We start from the raw sequence: 19,109 nt of genomic DNA on the forward strand, positions 1-19,109 counted from the left end.
TAAGGAGGGAAAAAAAAATGTAAATTGCTTTGATATTTAATTATTTATTGAGGTTTGGCAAAATTACACAGTTTTTCTTATAATTATAAAAATAAATAGGATTTTGTCCGAGATTTATTAGTGTACTAGTGTACGGTGGGTATCATCACACTACCCGGTGAAGTAATCTCGACGGTTTATTTATACACTAAAAAAATTTAGTGTAGAGTTGATCCATGCCTTTTAAAAATTGAATATTGATATTAAAATCGAATGGGCTCTAATAAATGGGAGCCGAACAACTTCTTATGTGAGTTTCGTAACTAATGAAAAATTAAAGAGTTCCCCCACTAGATGGGTGATGTGGGTGTCGGATCCATATCATTTATCAATAGTGAGGAGTTGTACGACACTCCATTCGTATCTGTTTCTTAATTATATTTTTAAAAAATTACGTTGACATCTTCTGAAAACAAAAACATATATTTTCCTGGATAGTAATAGTTAACATTGGTCAAAGACAAAAATGATAGTGGTCAAAGACAAAAATGACTGTGTTTTTGTGCTGAAAATTGCGTAAATTAAAAATATATATATTCTCATCATTTTTAAGTCCCATGTCGATGATCATGAGGACTTTTTTGGTTCGGTCAACTAAAAATAAAAATAAAAATACTTGTGAAGCAATTGTGAGGACACTTTCATCATGACCCAAGACTTTCAAGTCTCAGCCATTGGATCAAAATTGTATCACGATGTCCTAAACTTCCGCAATTGTTTCATGAACGTGGAGCCTTAGTTTGATTTTCACCTTCATTCATTTGATTCATTTTCACTAGTTCAATAGTTTTTAGAAATACTTATTAAATGTCCCAATTTATATTTATTTTTGTTTTACCTTTATTAAATGTCCCAAATTGGAAATTCTATGGAATGTCAGATGCCATGTCTAGGTTTACTTGGTTGTTAATCTTGCAACAAGTTGGAGGTTATACAAATGGACCGTTCTTTTTTATTTTTTATTTTATTAGCATGGTTTAAATTCCATTATACAGAGACATATAATTTTGAATGTTTGTATGCAATACATATATATATATATATATATAGATTCACACCCTAAAATGGCAAAACTGCAAATTGAATTGTGTTCAAAAGCACCATTGTATAATTACTGCCGTGTGTGGAGAGATTACCATTATATATATAGATTCACGTGATATATATAAAATTCTTTTTAAAAAAGAAAAAGACTGTACGGTTGGGGTTTGGTGGCGTTTGTTTGACATCTAATTTCCCACATTCATTTCCTTGGTAGCTTCGAACAATTTTCCCAACAACTTCTAAGCAACCAATGTAAAATATGGCCAACTTTATTGCAATATGGAACACACAACGAGACTTTAACTACCCAGAGCAGACTTTTCAAGCAAGAACAGGGAGAGGAAAAGAATATATATATATATATATATCCACCCTTCAATCCTAAACTTCAAAAACTAGCCTCAGAAGTTCCAACAGCATCTGCTTTTAAGATTAGCAAAGGAAGAACATTCTCCGAGTGCCGTCTAAATTAGACTTCCAACACAGTTCCAAATTAGACTAGCAAATAGTAGAACTCTACATATACTGTTATTCTACAATTATGACTGATGATGAACAAAAAATAAAGGCATTTTGGGGCTCCTATGAATACCAAACCATCTATAGAATCTCTCACAGAACAAGTACCCTATTCTTGCAACGCATCGTGAAATACTCCAACATCTCTAGTTGTTGATGGATGGAAATAATTCTTCTTGCACTATAGCTTACGTTCCAATGCAGCGTGAACCACAAACCAATCCATCGAATGTTGTAGGTTGCACATTTTGGTCATTAATCAAGGCACGAATAGTTGAAAGAAAACTCTGTAAAATCATGTCACGAAAAAAGGGTTGGGGGAGAATACAAGCAACAATTCCATTAGCCCCTCAACTTGGGATCAGCATGAAGACAAGAATTTTTAATACAAGATAGTTCAATGTCCTTAGTTTACTCATGTCTCCTTCAACAGTACAGTCAAGATTGCTATACTTCCTATTCCCGAACATCAAAACCCAAATGTGTGACAAACAAGGTTTAAGAGTACACAACCTTTGAATTTCAAGACGGATGCAACATACTAATCGACAGCCATGGCTTCTGAAACCCCACTGGCATCCTCCATATTCTTATGGTCATCCAGTGCTATTCTCATCTCCTCTACCAAATTCCTTTGCTCCTCCTCTATGGTGTTCTGCAGCTCATCCACCTGAAGAGAAGTTCACACAATAAGTAAAAATGGCATCAATCATGGAAACCCAATCTGTAAGCAATTATATCATCGATGGAAAACCAATCGGATACATAATGCTTTTATATAGCAGTCAATGAGCCAATTCCCTCAGACGTTAAACGGTTAAAGAGAAAAGGAGTCATTAAAATAGCCAATTGTATCATATTGGTATAAGAAATTTGGGAGATGATGCTGGTTTACAGTTACTAATGATAATGACCACTGATTTTCTGTAACAGTTCCCACTGTTAATTTCCACTTTGTGAATAGAAAGAAAGTGACATTACTATATTGAATCAAGAAAATCATCCCTGTTTGGATGTCCAAATGTGCCCCAAGTATGAAATTCATAGCTACATGATATCAGTAATGGAAGGAAAAATGAAAGAAACGATATTTATTAAGGATATGAGTTAAAGTAACATGGACAAGAACCCGGGTCATTGCAAGAGACAACTAAATTCTACTAATAGTCCTTTTTCCGGATTCAACTTTATCAGAAAAGAAAAGGGTATAATAGGAAAAAGAAGAGCTTCATAAAAAGAAAAACCATGCATCTCTGCGTGTATAATAAGTAAAATAAAGGGCAAGCAGAAAAAGAAAGAACAAATGAATCACAAAAAGCTACAGATGAAGCTAATAGTAACTATAATCAGAGTGGAGTAACGCCAAACTATCTAGTTATGGTCAACTCATGCATCTTTTATCTGGTACTTCAAAGGCCCAAATTGTTTTTTCTTTTCAAGCCAAACGGACAAATGAGTGCCTCCAGCACTTCGTTGGGACTCCATGAGGCCCCGCACAATAAACAAAAACTCTGCTGAGCACAAGTTGTAGCAGCACAAATTGGATGGATTTGGGTGGGACACCCTTGACTCGACCCAGTCCTGTGAAAGGGCCAAGCTCATCTAAACCAGGCACAACACCAAGGCAAAGGGAATTGGGTTGGCTCCAAATTTTTCCGGGGACGTATGAGGTATATAATTACATTTTGGTGGGGAAGGTAATTGCAGAAAGAGAGAAAGAAGGTCCTCAACTATTATCTTTCTAAGGTCCACGAATCTACTTCTTCAACACACTCATCTCAATTTAAACATCAAGAGCTTTTACACACTCCTATGATGGAAGGTGAAGTGGTTGTAGCTTCAGCACACCGTGTAGAATCCAATGATTGCTTTTCACACTGTTGCCTTTTGTGGTTATTTTATCTTCAATAAAATAGTAAAAGGATTGAAGTCCAACTGTTTATTTAAGCCTCAAACCTAAAAGACATCTCTTTAGACTTTAGATTGAGGCATCTCTTGCTAATTGAGTTAAGCTAAACATCAGCAGAATTCATAAAGTCCTAAATATATTGGCATATTCAATAATAAGAAAAAGTAATAAACAGTAAAAGGATTGAAGTCCAACTGTTTATTTAAGCCTCAAACCTAAAAGACATCTATTTAGACTTTAAAGTGAGGCATCTCTTGCTAATTGAGTTAAGCTAAACATCAAGAATTCCTAAAGTCCTAAATATTTTGGCATATTCAATAATAAGAAAAATTAATAAATAACACTCCTCTGGGGGTAAAAAATTAAATTGGGGAAGAGTATGGATCAAAATGCATATATCCACATACCACATGCAACAAAAGAACAAATTGCTTCTTGCGAAGCTCTAATGTCCTTGAACCAGCTGTGTTCTCCGCCTCCAACATTGCTATCTCTTTCTCTAGTTCAGTTAAGATCTTCTGGGTCGCTGATCTTGGTGGCTGCATAGCAATTAACTTCCTGATTGCCTCACACTCCTCCTTGTGCTGCCTCTCAATCTTACTCTCCTCAAGTTGTTTCTTGAGATCTTCTATTTCAGCTTGTGCCAGTAAAATCTGCCTATTTATATCATCTTTTAACTCATTGAAATTCTCCTTCTCCCTGGTATTTGCATCTATAACCGCTTTGCTCTTGAGAAGTGGAAGCTCAAAAGTTGTCAACTCCTGTAAGAAGGCTTTGGCAAGTCTTTCGCATTCATTATAGTTATCTGCATCCTTCTCAACCTCAAGGGCAAAAGAGGTGAACTTCTTCTGAAGTTTTTTCAATGGAGGTTCACCCCTTGTGGTGGTTGTGCGGGTGAGAAGCCTATGTTTTATAATTGTATCATCTTCAAGAGGACCAAAAGCATAGTGTGCACCAATCGCATCTCCCCGACCAGCAATTTTCCTGCCTTTAACCAACATCTATGCAGCTGTTTGTTATTCAACTCCTGCAATGAGTCAATCTGTACATACATTAGCATATATGTCTAAATACAGAAATAAGCATAGTTGTCATGTATAAATGCATGCAGTCTTTTGGGTATTATCAATTTCATGTGCATTATTACAGTGTCGCCTTTGGAAGCATGGAATAGCAGCCTTCATATTGGAGGAAATTTGAATGTAATTTGGTTCGTGTGTTGCCTTGAATTGCAATTGCATTATTATTTACAATATAATTTGATAAAGATGATTTTTTAATGAATTTTAGTGAATTTTATTGAATTTTTTAAAGACCATTTAACATGAGTATAATTTATTTATAAATTGTAACTCATTGTATTTATTAAAAGATCTTAGTAAGTATATATTTTACTAAATCAATGAATACTAATAGATTTAAGAACGTAATAATAAATATTTATACCATATGTAACTTGTTAGAAGAAAAAAAAAAATTGTATACAATACAAGTCAAAGAAACCCTTTCATGCTTTTAACATTCTAAAACAAATATAATATTATACTTTATATTTATTTATTTATATATATTATAAAGGAGAATTGAATGAATTTTTAAATGTTGAATCTTCTAACCTTTAAAATTTAAAATATAGTACAAAAGAGAATTTGAAATTAGTGCGAGCGAATTATTAAAAAAAATAAATTAAGTGGAAGAATAAATTGAAAGAAAAACATAAATTAGTGGAGAATGAAGTATTTTTGTAATGTTGTAATTATAAACAGGTTGTGGGGGTAAGGTTAAAATTTTCATTCTTTACAAAGTAAAAACAAAAAGCGAAGTCCTTGCCCCCATTTCGAGAGACTTCTAAGAGTTTCCAACTCCCATGTGCCTGGCTTGGGATAAGGGATAAGGAAATCCTTAAGGCAAAAGAATTGCTGAAAAAAAAAAAAATAAATAAATAAAAAGGGTCCGAAGGGAATAGCTCCGGTGAAGAGACAATAGCATGAAAAAGGGTCTTCATATTTGCGTTTGGAAGCTGAAGCGGACATATATTACTTTTTCCCCTCCCTAAGTTCTTCTTCTCCACGAGTCTAGAATCTAAATATAAGAGATTTAAAGTATTTTGAGTTTTGGATCCAAGATCTGAGCTATCAGCGGACATATATTTACTTTTTCCCCTTTCTAAGTTCTTCTTCTCCACGAGTCTAGAATCTAAATATAAGAGATTTAAAGTATTTTGAGTTTTGGATGCAAGATCTGAGCTATCAAGACTCAAGTATTCTCAGTTGCCAGTAGCATTTTCTTCTTCTTCTTTTCTCTTTTTTTCCCCTCGTTGCCAGCAGCTTTAACCGGTTACCAGTTGACAGCTGGCTGGTTCAGGGGACGAACAGGCTGGTTGCTGGAAAATTGCCGGTTCAGATGTGAACTTCCAGTCACACCGATATACCGGGGTTTAACGGTATCGGTGACATAGAAATCCAATGCGAACCATGATATATATATGACCTTGTACTTATAGAAATTAAGTGTAATGTTTTTTTATCAACCTATTAATGAAAAAAAAAAAAAATTTGTGTTTTGTCGGGGGGAAAAAGAAAGAATGATAGAAAGAGGGTTAAGAAAGATAACAAAGAGGATTAGGGTTTTGTTAGAAAAAGAATTAGGGCTTAGTTGGTAAGAATCCATAGAAGATAAACAGTTCATGGAAACAAGAGGAAAAAGGGAAAAGAGACATAAAAAGAATTTGGTTGTAAAAGGTAAAAAAAGAAGTATCCAAGAAGCAAGAAAGAAAAGAGGACAAAGAAAAAGAAAGAAAAGAGGGGGGAGAGAGAGAGAGAGAGAGAGAGAGAGAGAGAAATCATCCACAGGGAGCGAAGCTTGGTCGGTAGAGAACAAGAGAGAGTCAAAGATGATCGTGCAAGAGTTTGAACCTTTGAACCAAAATACAGGCATAAATATTTGATTGTTTAATATAAAATGGTTTTATAAAACAATTTCTTTTAAGTAACTATGTAATGACCATCATATTACTGAAAACTATTAAACAACTCCACATATTTACACTTCAATCTAGCTTTCTTTCTAAAACTTTCTTAAAATTCCTAGGGGGGCCTTTTTTTTAAAATCAAAAATAAAATAAAATAAAATAAAATCCCAAGAATGGGACACACGTGTCAAACACGTATCCATGGCATGTCCGACACGTGTCCATGCCCTGTCCGAATATTCAAAAAAAAAAAAAAAAAAATTAGACGCGTTTTCTGGGGTGTCCGACACGTGTTGGGGTTTGTCCAGCGCGTATCAGTGTCCGACACGGATTCTTTGCCATTTTAACCGTGTTCGTGCTTCCTAGCTTAAATATACTCTTTGCTCTTGTGGACTTTAGTTCATGACATTTAATATGTACTGGTGCATATTGGCAATTCAAACTGCCTAATAGATCAATGCAGCTCAGGTGATTAATTTAAATGGAAAAGGCATCTAAATAACAATTGCTTTGGTTACATGAGCAAAGCAGCTTGGATGATACAAAATTAAACATAAATGAAGCATTTGCATCTCAATATGGGGCTAAATTAGGAAAGCTGCATTTGCATAAGTGGACTCCACAGCCGAAATTCCAAGATTACCGATCAACTGAAAACAACACAGCAAATCTCCCATATTCCAGGTTCTATATTTAACTTTTCCTGCATGTTCTCTTGATGAAGAACAGAAGAAATTTCATTGGAACTTCAGCATGGAACAAAATTTCGTACGAAAGGAACAGAAAGTTCTTGAACTGGGCTAAAGTCTGGCTGTTTTTGCCTATAAAAATTAGAGGGCAAATTTAGAGGGAAATCATGAAGATTTTAAATTGTTGAACCTGGCACAGTGGCATGCAAAGGGCTACATATACGCTGCTGTAAATAGTGTTCTCAAAATGTGCAGAATGTGAACCACACATAACAACGTAAAAAATCACAAGAAGTCAATTTCTCCAAGTTGATTGCATGATCAGTAGCCCCATACATATCACCAGTATACAAAATTTGCTCCCCTATCAAATCTGATATTGATTCTAATTTCAAATTCAGTTGAGTCAAACTTCAGACCCTGTTTCGCGTTGAAAAGATAAATAAAGTTGGGACACTACGAAATATATATTTAATCATAACCACTCCAACAGAACCATTCAGCACAAAATTAATCATAAAACCCAAAATCCAAATTTTCCTCCCATACAAAAATAACCTCAACTTCCAAAAACCAAATTCTCATCAATAATCCCCCAAATTTCCAAGTTCACCCTAGCCACATTCAAATTCAACAATCCAACCAACAGCACAAATGCATTAATTATGGAAGAAAAACACTGAAAACCCACTTGATATTTAGCTTGAAAAACAAAGCGAAACTTCATACCTCAGTGAAGTACAAATTGAAAAAACCAGATGAAAGTATTTTAGTTGAAATTCAAGAAAACAAGCTTCGAGAGTCAGGAACACCTGCAAATAAAGAAAGAGACCATTGTAATCTAATATATTGTATATACATACATATAATTACTTATAATAATCTAAAGTACTAGTAATTTATTTTAAGCAAATATCAAAATAAATTAGGTTCCAGTTCTGTCTAAAGCTATTAGGTTCACCAGATGATGCCATCCTTCAAATCATTTTAAGCAAATGCCTAAAGATTGTTGATTGTGAAATTCAAAAGTCCCTTCTTAATTCTTTTCCAGCATCCATGAAAAAGACAAGACAAGACAAAAAAAAAATGTATATATAAAAAAAAACTTGGCTGGTCAGATCAGTAAGAACCCACATCAACCCTAGAATTTTGCTATAATTCATGAAGGGGTCCAGAAGTTAAAGAAATAAAATGTCAACCTAATATTCTGCATTTAGGAAAAAAATTCAGAAAATGAAGGAGATAAAACCAGATTTAATTCAAATTGGGTTTTGCCATGACTATAGCCAGAATTCAAATAAAGAATCAAAGCATTCAAAATCCCAGATAAGAAAAGTGAAACAAACCCCATTTCATATTTGCAACAGAAACACAATTTTTAATGAAAATTTTGGCTAGAAACTACCTTTCGTAATCAAGAATCTAAGTTTGTCCCTTGAAGTCTCAACACAAAAACATAGGAAAATCAAAATTCTGGCTTCAATTCCTTAGGGCTTGAATAAAACAAGGTCAATTTCTATGCATACCCATGTGTGACAACTTGCAGAGGATGGAAAAAATTTATCAAAGCTAAAACTTGATGTTCATGATATTCTAATATAATGTTCTTTTTCCCATAAATGATAAACCCAAATCCCAAATTTGCTAAATTGAAACCCTAACAAGACTCTTTAATATGAACAAGGTAGAAAAAAGAAGAGAGAGAAAAAGAGGAGGTGAAAACCATAACTAAACACTTTCTCTCTCTCATCGTTAATTTTCAACAAATCGAACTGAAATCCGCAAAAGGATCAAAGTGGTAACTTGAAATTAACGATACTTTGATGTAATTGATATCACAAATGATAAGCCCAAAACCCGGATTTGCTGAGCTGAAACCCTAGTTAGAATGTTTGAATATGAACAATGTAGAAAAGGATGTGCAAGGCCGGCCCTGAGATTCCAAATATTTTGAGAGGCCCTAGGCGAACTTTCAAATGCGAGGCCCTTAAGTTTCACACGTGCAAAAAAAAAAATTATAAGAGTGCAAAATTTTCACACGATGTTTTCAAATTCCATAGCTAATATAATTGTGCGCTTGTGCAGTGTGTATAAGACAACTAACTAATAACTATAAATTTATCACCACCAACAAATAATTGTGCGTCTATACAGTGTGCATAAGAAAACTAACTAATAACTATAAATCTATCACCACCAATAAATAATTGTCGCCTATACAGTATGCATAAGACAACTAACTAATAACTATAAATCTATCACCACCAATAAATAATTGTGCGCCTGTGCAGTGCTGACAACTAACTAATAACTATAAATTTTTAACACCACCAATAAATAATTGTGCGCCTATGCAATTTGCATAAGACAACTAACTAATAACTATAAATCTATCATCACCAATAAATAATTGTGCGCATGTGCAGTGTGCATAAGATAGCTAACTAATAACAATAAATCTATCAATTAAAGAGTGCGAAATTTTCACAGGCACAAAATAAAAAATGAAGAGAACAGTTTACTAGAGAATAGAAAACTGCAGCTTCTTTTACATTCATTGTTTATATAGCTACTAAAATTTGATGATTATAGATGACAAAAATATGTGGAGATGAGGTGACTATATATTATAGGAGGCTGAACTTGTAATACTAAAGAAGTAGTGGGACTTTTAAGTTATATGTGGCATCCACTATCATATATACTTTTGTCTTTCACTCTTCGTATTAACTACACTACACTTATTGTTTGTTTTTTGTTTTTTTGGGAGCCAATTACCCCTTTCTTGATTTCAGGATGAGGAATCAACTTTGGTAGCAGTGATTGGTTGATCATTGCTACAGAAGACCTGTGCAAATTAATAGAAAAACCATTAACTTTTGTTTTGTTAAAGCCTGCTTTTGATTTCCATGTGTTTGTACATTCTGATGGCAAGTGCTTTGACAGTATTATTAACTGAAATTCTAGCTGAGCCAACTTCAAATAACATCAATAATGGTGGTATGTATCTTCATATAAAAAATAAAATATAAAAAAACCCTTAATTTGGCACTTTTAAGTATGAGCATAATTTAGAGACCGAAAAAGTTAATTATTACCTCAAAGGCTCAACCCACTAGAAGGGATCCTTAATTTTCGTAGGATTGAATGTGAAAATGCAAAAAATTACGAGGAAAAGGGGTATGGTTGCTGCTGTTGTGAGATTGGAGTGGAATTAGGAAGAGGGAAAAAAAAAAAAAAAAAAAGTGCCTGCCATAGATTATGGACTCGATCGCCATGAAAGACACATGTAGAAAGGCACACATTTATTAAAATACTAAGAGAACCATAATATATTCATTCAGCTTTTGATAGCCATCACACACAGTGACACACACGCACACAAAACCCTAGTTTGGAAGCTACTTTTCACTATTGGAACAAAGGTAAAGGCCCGAATCAAACGAACCAAAGTTAGAACAAAACAAATGATGAGATGAACGAAAGAAAGAAACATATACAAAAGATCGATTCATGCAAAAGAAGAGTCTGGAGAGAGAAGAGAGAGAGAGGATGAACATACCTTGTCACCTGAGGCGATAGCGGAGGCTGCGCCCTGCGGAGTGTCGAAGCAGATTGTGTCGTCTGAAACTTGCCCTAACATCAATTTTTTTTTTTTTTTTTTTTTTTTTCCATCCCATATGGGCCTCAAAATTTGACTCCTCTAAAATTTGAGGCCCAAGTCGACCAAGACTTGTCCAAACTTAAATTTTTTTTTTCCATCCCCTATGGGCCTCAAAATTTGAGGCCATTTTGAGGCCCTCTAAAATTTGAGTTGGCCGCCTTGGGGCCCTGAAGATGTGAGTAAAAGAGAAGATGAGAACCACACACACACACACACACACACATGAATCAAAACAAAAACGAAAGAGAGAGAAGAAAAGACATGGACTTACAGGCAGTGAGGGCGTCTCAGTCAGCTTGTCCTCGGTCCATGTCTTGGAATAGGTTGTTATTGTTATATCTGTGGTATGTTTAAGGATATCCAAACACCGAATAGGATATTAGGTTTTTATTTATTTATTATTTATATTTAAATCAAACACATACTCCGTACTAGGATATCCAGGTTTTTTTTTTTTTTTTAAATAATTAATTTTATGGCAAATACACACGAATTATTAACAGTCGGTATAATTAACACCTTTACCAACGTCTTTTACATATATATATATATATATATATATATATATCTATATATAATATTTTCGTCTTCTTTCTAATATTGTTTATTGTTTTCAATAAAGGTTGTGAAAGACTAAGGTGATAAAATTGAAAATGAAGTACTGAAATTTTTTTTAAAAATTTTAAGTAGTAATTAAAAAGTAAATAATTTTTTGAATTTTTTTTCCTTTATTTTCAGCGTTTAGCATTTAGTGATAAGTGATTTAAGATCGTTTTAATATTCAAATTGCTTTATCAAACACATTTAATTAGATAAACGCTCAATTCGTTTAGAATTCACCACCGAAGTTTTCAAACAACACCTAAAAGTACTTTTATTTTATTTTATTTATTATTATTTTTTTAGTGATATCCAAATTTTGTTATCAAACGTATTTAATTAAATAAGCACTTAAACGTTGAATTGAGTTATCAAATAACAATTGTGTTCATATTTTACCGGCACTATTTTAAAGGGTTAAGTGCAAATTAACCCCTAAATTATTGCCCTTTTGCAAATAACCCCCCAAACTAAAAATCGCCCCTTGAACTATTGATTTGTTGCAATTAAGGACAAATTAATCACAAAAGATTATTTTACCCTTTCTCATTAAAATTTTCATTTCTTATTAAATTAATTATTTTTATTATATTTTCTGTTATGTAAATATTAATTATACTATTTACCTTAATTTTATTTTTAGTATCAATTTATCATAAAAATGAAAAAAAAAATAAAAAAGTAAATTTGTAACTACCATTTTCTAAATTGATTAATTTATTATTAAAACTTTATTATTTATAATAAAATGTATTATAACCAATTTAAACATTTTTATCGTAAAAAAATATCATTTTTTCATACAATATATTGATGAAAATTTAATAAAATACTTTTGAAAGAAATACCTTTTTCACATAATATATTCATTAAAAATTAAAAAATTAATTAATTTTTTTAAAAAAATTATACTAAAATTTTTTATTTAAATAATTAATTAAAAAAATTAAAGGTAAATTTATGCAAATTTAATGGAAAATATTTCATCAAATTAGTATGAATTTTTTCATAATTTATTTAGATAAGAAAAAGGGACATTATGGTCATTTAATGAAATATATTGTAGTCCTTGGAGTATGTTGCAACAAAAATAAGATAGTTTAGAGAATTTTATGTACAAAATATAATTTAAAGAAGTTATTTACAAATTTAAACATAGTTCAAGGGAATTTTTTGTGTCCTTTTATTTTTTGTTTTTTATTTTTTTTGGTCACGTGAAAGTGAGTAAAAAGAGGTGACATCTTTCCATTCCAATGAATTCTTTATGTTCTCTTCCATCTTTTTTATTTTGTATTTTCTTTTAATTAAAAAAAAAAAAAAAGTGAAGAGATGATCATTTGCTTCTTTTCAATTTATCAATTATTGGAGAATTGTTCCATCCCCAAACTTTATATTAGAAAAAAATTATGTGAAAATAGAAAATAACTTAAAATTTTAATTATTTGATTGAAAGTTTTTTTTTTATATTATTTTTTTATCGAGTTATAAAAGGCTTGAACTTTCATTTTAGAGTGTATTTTGTTAGATAATTTATTGGTTAGCAATTCTGAGGCTCTAACAAATTGTAATTTTTTTTAGTCTATCAATAAATATCTAGATTATTGTTAAGAATTATTAGATAATTTCTTAATTGTCAAAGTCTAAGCTCAAGGAATTGTAATACTGGTATCTTTTTTACCCCGTGATACTAAGTTATTGTTGAGAGTTATCATATCAAGAGATATAACCTCATAAGTGGTTGATGGTAAAGGTAGATACAAATTTAATAAAATGAACACGGATGAAGAGAGAGAGAGAGAAAGTCTCGTGTAGTACACGGAGAAGAACTCTAGTGCATGAGTTTGTGTATGCCTCTTCATTTCGGGAGTTTTCTAGCTAGATTTTTGGACCATGCATACAAGCTTCTCTTTCTAACTAAATTGGACAGGTTCCAACTTAGGGCTGAGAACACAATTCAGGAGATTGGGTAAATCCAGCGACCTGGTCGGATTGGAGGAAACTGTAATAGGCAGTGTGAAGCTAGTTATCAATTCACATTCTATTTCACTCGTTTATGGCGTACTTGTGTAACATCTCTATTTTTCATCCATGGATGTATAAATATCTAGATTATTGTTTAGAGTCATGAGATTGAGATAGATGTAATTTAAGGACAGTTAATGATAAAGGTAGATATGAATTTGACAGAGGAACACGAGAGAAAAATACAGATAAAAACTTTGATTTTGAGTGAATCACATAAATCTTTTATTTTAGTGCGATTTTTTTATTGCTTTTGTTGAATTTGAATGTTTCTTCCCCTACCGTCGTTCCTATCAAATTGAACTAAGATTAATAGATCATTTTTATAGTTATAATTTGTCCTTTCAAAGTGAGAATTTTTTTTTAAAATAAAAAGTGTTAAAAATTAGATTAGTAGATGCAGAGAGTTTAAGTCTGGCAATTCAAAATTCAATCAGACACAAACTTATCGAGACATTTATTTGTTAAAGTGATAATGACTGAGCGTCTTTCACAAATTTGAATATGATATAGAGTTTTTTATTCCTTTGTTTGATAACACGTTGACTCTGCATTATTTCACATATTTCTTGATAATTTTTCATGTCAGAGTCTATATTACATCCACCTTAATTAGCAGGACAAATAAAAAAATCACGCAATAATTTCTCTATATCAAAACTAGTTCAATAGCAATAATCAGCTAAAATACCATTTTCTCTAAAACAACATTCTGTCATAGAACCTTATTTTTTTATATCCAAATTAGTTCGAGCACAATAGTTAGCTAGAACATTAGTTTCTCTCTAGTTCAGTATTTAATTTCTAGTTCAGTATTTAATTTTGGTTAGTGGAGATATGATAAAAGATGTTGGTATATTGAATCTATTTTCTTTCATCAGTAATACCTCTATTGCTTTCGTTTAATATTCTTTTTCCACATTTTTGTCCCCTTGCTATAGTAACTTGCTCGGCAAGCAAAGAAGCCATAAACAATTTGTATTAAGTTACCACTCACACTCCCACCCCTAAACTTTAGGCTCACTTTTTGGACTTGCTAATTACAAATGAGACTCCTGCCATTTTATATAGGCATCATTCTTTCCGGTGAAAGGTTATAATGCATTACAATGGTTAAGATTTATCCTCTGAAACTTTCCATCTAACTAAACTTACAATCTCTACAAATTCTTTATTTTTATAGAATATTCTCTAATCTACAAATTCTTATAAGCTCTTTCATGTATGTTATAAAATCTTCCAATATCTTTACAACACTTCACAATTTAAAACCCAACCATCCACATATATCATGCAGACATTACATACAATTCTCCTCAGCACTCGTGTGTCATCTATGTGGTGCTACCTCCTTTCATATTGGCAAACATTTTGCTCTAAACATATAATAGAGAACATGAGAAATTTTCAGCATTATCTTTAGAGTAATGATAGGGGAACTAAAAACAAATCTTTGAATTAACACTTAATTAGACGTGGTTGGCCACATCAGTTTCTATTGTTTACTCCGGACATATTTTTCTCGTTTTTGTCCTTATACTTATTACATACCCTTCATTTTCTCCTTCTAAAATTTATCAATCTCATTCTCTAAAATTTATGAATCTTATTGTCAAAATAATCTCTCCCGTGTCTTCTATTATCACCATATCTTAGTTCATAAGTTCTTATTGTAAGATATTTTCTTATATTTGTAGCCCACAAGATTTGGACACGTGATTTACTTCTATTATTTGGTAGTTAAATAAAATATATATCAGATTAATATTACATTATTTGGTCAACTTATAAATTACCTTTTTGGTAATTAATTATTGGAGAAGTATTTTCCTATTTATTCCTTACTTTGATGAAAAGTGGAATTAAGGTTACTAAAAAGGAAAACTGGTCATCTATCTGCCTTTATAAAGTGCATATTCCCCATCAATTATGTACGATAATGGAAACAACACGTATAATGTTTATATGTGTAAAAGGCCTACAGAGAGAACCAGTTTCTACGCTTTGCCTATTGATCAGAGTTGCAACTTAATTCGTGGTTAAAAGATCTGGACGTTGGACTTAATCTCAACAAGGTTTGATATCATGAATCGAGGTATTTATATCTAACTAGTATTTATTTATGCATTATAGATTATGTGAAAAGAATGAAATTTTAAGATTATGGGATTCATATTTATTTGTGATGAATGGCTTAATACGAATAATTATAGTTTACATGTGGTATCAGAGCTTAAGGTTTAAGGACTCATTATTTTTCTTTAACGTTGCATAAATAATATTTGATATATAATGATGATTGCATGATTGAATAATGTATTGTTTTGAATCCGCACTGTGGATATGTTTTGATCAGTATTTTCCGTGGGTTTGTTTGGATCAAATTTTGTGCGCTGATTTTGGTTTTCATATATAGTTTTTGAATTTTATGTAATTACATGAAAGTCAATTACTTAATGATGCATGTATGCACATGTATAATAAGATGATGAAGTTTCATTTTCGTACATGATTTTAAAAAGGAATATGTGTATTATTATATACTAATTTTAATATAATTATGGATGAATTTTGTGGACACCAAACTAACTTGGGTATCTTGATTTTTGAGCCTGATTTAATTGCTGAAAGTTTTAATGGCAGCTTGTTACTATTTGAAAAAAGCTCACTGTTTTACCAATTATTGTCCAATGATATAAACGATTTTATTTTTAATTATCTGAAAAATAATAAATAATTAAATACATAAAGTATATATATTTATTTATTTTATTAGAAATTCCTGAATAATGTGTGAGTATAGAAATTTGACTTTATTGGACATGCAAATAAATTATTGTTTAATACCCAAACATATATACATGATGGAAAATTAATTTTAGATTGATTCAATTATGATCTTTAAGTCTAAAAAATAAAAATAAAAATATGTTTTATTATGTATATAAAGTAAAATGATATTTTTATTGAATTTTTTGGACTATTAAGTTTCTGAGATCGAACCTACCTAACTTTGAATTGATCAGTATGAGTATGTGTGTATAATGTTAAATGGGTAAATTAATGATAAATTAGTAACTAGCTAATTTAATATTCATGTTATGTGAGAGTTAGTAGCTACAAAAGTGGCCTAACTATAATGATTGATGAATATTAATTTTAATAGTAAATATAATTAATGATGAATTAGGCACTACCTAATTTAATATTCATATTATGTAAAGGTTGGTAGCTGTCAAAGTGGCTAAACCATAATAATTGATGAATATTAAATTTAGTAGTAAACATAATTGCAATATTTCATGAATTATGATATGATGCTTATGATTTTTTTGTAATATTCATGAATATTGAATTTGTTTAATTATGAGAAATAATTCTTCAAAGGGAATTGATTTTCAAGTGATTAAATGAAAATTAAGGGGTTGTATATATTTTTTTAATTAGGTAGATCTAAGATATCCAAAGGTAACTTATCTGTTTAATTAAATAATGCATTACAAATGAAGGTAAACATATAAATACATGTAAGCATCATTATTAGTATTTTATAGTTGCCATCCAAAGGGGTACTATAGTTGTACATTGTATTTATATTTTAAGTTATATATACATGTTGTTAACTCAAAGTATTATTGTTGTGAGCATTTTATCTTATTATGTTTATTTTATTACATCTTTTAATTCGCATGCTACATCATTTCTAATTCTCAATAGGACTAACTTCTCATAATGGAATGAGTAAGTTAAGTTCAAAATTTAGATGTGCTAAATCTTGATTTAGCATTTTAAATTGAGAAGTCTGCTATTATTACTGATAAAGACAGTGAGAAAGAAGAGATTCTCCATAAAGCTTGGGAGAGATCAAACAGATTAAGTATTTTGGTTATGCGAATAATTACTTCCTATAGTGATAGTGCTAGAGAATATTTGACTAGAAAAATGTTTTCGTATTATACATAAATATCTAAAACAAAAAATTATTGATTCATATCACTACATTTTTTGTTGGTACTAATTCCATGTATGAATATATTTTTTAGATGACTAATGTTGCTGTAAAATTGAGAACCTTATGGATGATTGTGGATGGAAATTTTCTTATTCAATTTATTTTTAATTTCTTGTCTACTCAGTATGGGTCATTTCGAATTAACCCTATTAAGACAAGTGAAGATGCAAGAATTCTAGAGAGAGAGAAAGAAGAAACGAATTCTTGCATCTTCAATTGGCGCCGTCTGTGGGAAACGAGGAAGAAGATCAATTCGAGCCCGATTAGTACCATATTAGTTCAATCGAGTTTGTGAGTACACAGTGTGATTTCTGGAAGCTAAATCCAGATCAGTGAGATTGTAGTTTGTTCAGAGAGAATTCTTGCTTATTGTGGATTCTGAGGCATTTGTTTCGGAATGACGCAATTGTGATTTGCTCAATTGCAATCAGATCTAGTGAGTTCAAAGCTAGAAAAGTTTAGATCTAGCAAACAGTGATCACGATTCGGTGAAGTTAAGCCCAGATCTAATGGAGTTTGCATCGGTGACGCTTAGATCTGTTTTGGAGTTCGTAATTCATGCCTTTGCTTCGATCCGGAATCATGATAGGGGGTGACAACTCCAATACGGTTGAGAACGTCCAACAAATGAAACTTGATGAGTTGATGAACATGATCGAAGCTCTCCGGAGAGAAAATGCGGATCTAAGGACTGAAATGCAGCGTCAAGAAGCTCCAGTAATTCCATGACCATTCCCGGTAGGAGAAGAAGGTGCACGTACCGATGCAGCACATCACGGTGAGGAGGTTGGAAACAATCTAGTGGATCCTCACCTCGAGGAAATCCGCTGAGACGGTTTGCCGCCAAATCTTACTCGTATTGATGATCGTGAAAGATCAACTCACATGGATCCACGACGTGAGCAGATCAGGCGAAACGAAGCAATGACTTTTGATCCACATCAAGAAACGCTCAGCCGAGGTGAAGCAACAGAGTTGAATCGTCACAAAGCTATGCCTCCATGGCGCAAAGACTTTGTTGAGGACAGGTCATTCGATCCGACCTATCGGCCTTCCATGACGACGTTCGACTATCATAGCTCAGAGAGGAGATCGGTAGACCAGAGAGCAACCGCGGGGTTCCAGAGGGAAAATGAAGCACTCCGTTCAGCAGCTCGAACGGTTGATTCACCGTTCACAGATGAGATTCTGAATGCTCCGAGTCCGAGGAAATTTTCCATGCCCGTTTTCATTCTGTTCGACGGAACGACCGATCCGTTCGATCACGTGTATCACATCCAGTTGAAAATGGCCTTAAACACTGAGAATGACTCTTTGATGTGCAAGTGCTTTCCTACGAGTCTGGCTGGACCAGCTCTGAATTGGTTTAAGAACCTGCCGAGGGGTTCAGTGGATAGTTTCCGAAGCTTGTGTGATCGGTTCATAAGCCAATACTATGGAAACAAGCGTCCAGCGAAAGATATTTCGAGCCTATTCACAATGAAGCAACATGCTGATGAGCGTCTCCAGACTTTCCTAACCAGGTTTAACCTTACCAAGAGCATGGTTATTGAATGTCACCCTTCAACGGCAGTTCAAGCATTCATACTGGCCATGAACCGTGGCACCCCATTCCACACAAGCTTGGTGATGAACACGCC

The 19,109-nt window shown here is 32.4% G+C and overlaps 1 protein-coding gene across 2 annotated transcripts; it reads right to left on the reverse strand.

Annotated features, from left to right (window-relative positions):
- Positions 1 to 1,609: 1,609 nt before the first annotated feature.
- Positions 1,610 to 10,840, reverse strand: LOC132311561 (THO complex subunit 7B-like). Of its 2 annotated transcripts, none has more exons than XM_059809516.1 (4): positions 10,734 to 10,840; positions 7,901 to 7,983; positions 3,919 to 4,538; positions 1,610 to 2,272 (listed from the first exon to the last, which is right to left on the reverse strand). In XM_059809516.1, the coding sequence occupies exons 3-4, from the start codon at positions 4,510 to 4,512 to the stop codon at positions 2,144 to 2,146; spliced, it is 723 nt and encodes a 240-aa protein (XP_059665499.1). In that variant the 5' UTR covers positions 4,513 to 4,538; positions 7,901 to 7,983; positions 10,734 to 10,840; the 3' UTR covers positions 1,610 to 2,143. The 2 variants fall into 2 exon arrangements, with proteins under 2 accessions (XP_059665499.1, XP_059665498.1); XM_059809515.1 differs by having other exon boundaries at positions 3,919 to 4,553.
- Positions 10,841 to 19,109: the final 8,269 nt, after the last annotated feature.

Source organism: Cornus florida, unplaced genomic scaffold (assembly GCF_030987335.1).
Source record: "Cornus florida cultivar Cherokee Brave unplaced genomic scaffold, ASM3098733v1 CherokeeBrave_3.0.0_Hap2_Chr06, whole genome shotgun sequence".
NCBI classification, from domain to species: domain Eukaryota; kingdom Viridiplantae; phylum Streptophyta; class Magnoliopsida; order Cornales; family Cornaceae; genus Cornus; species Cornus florida.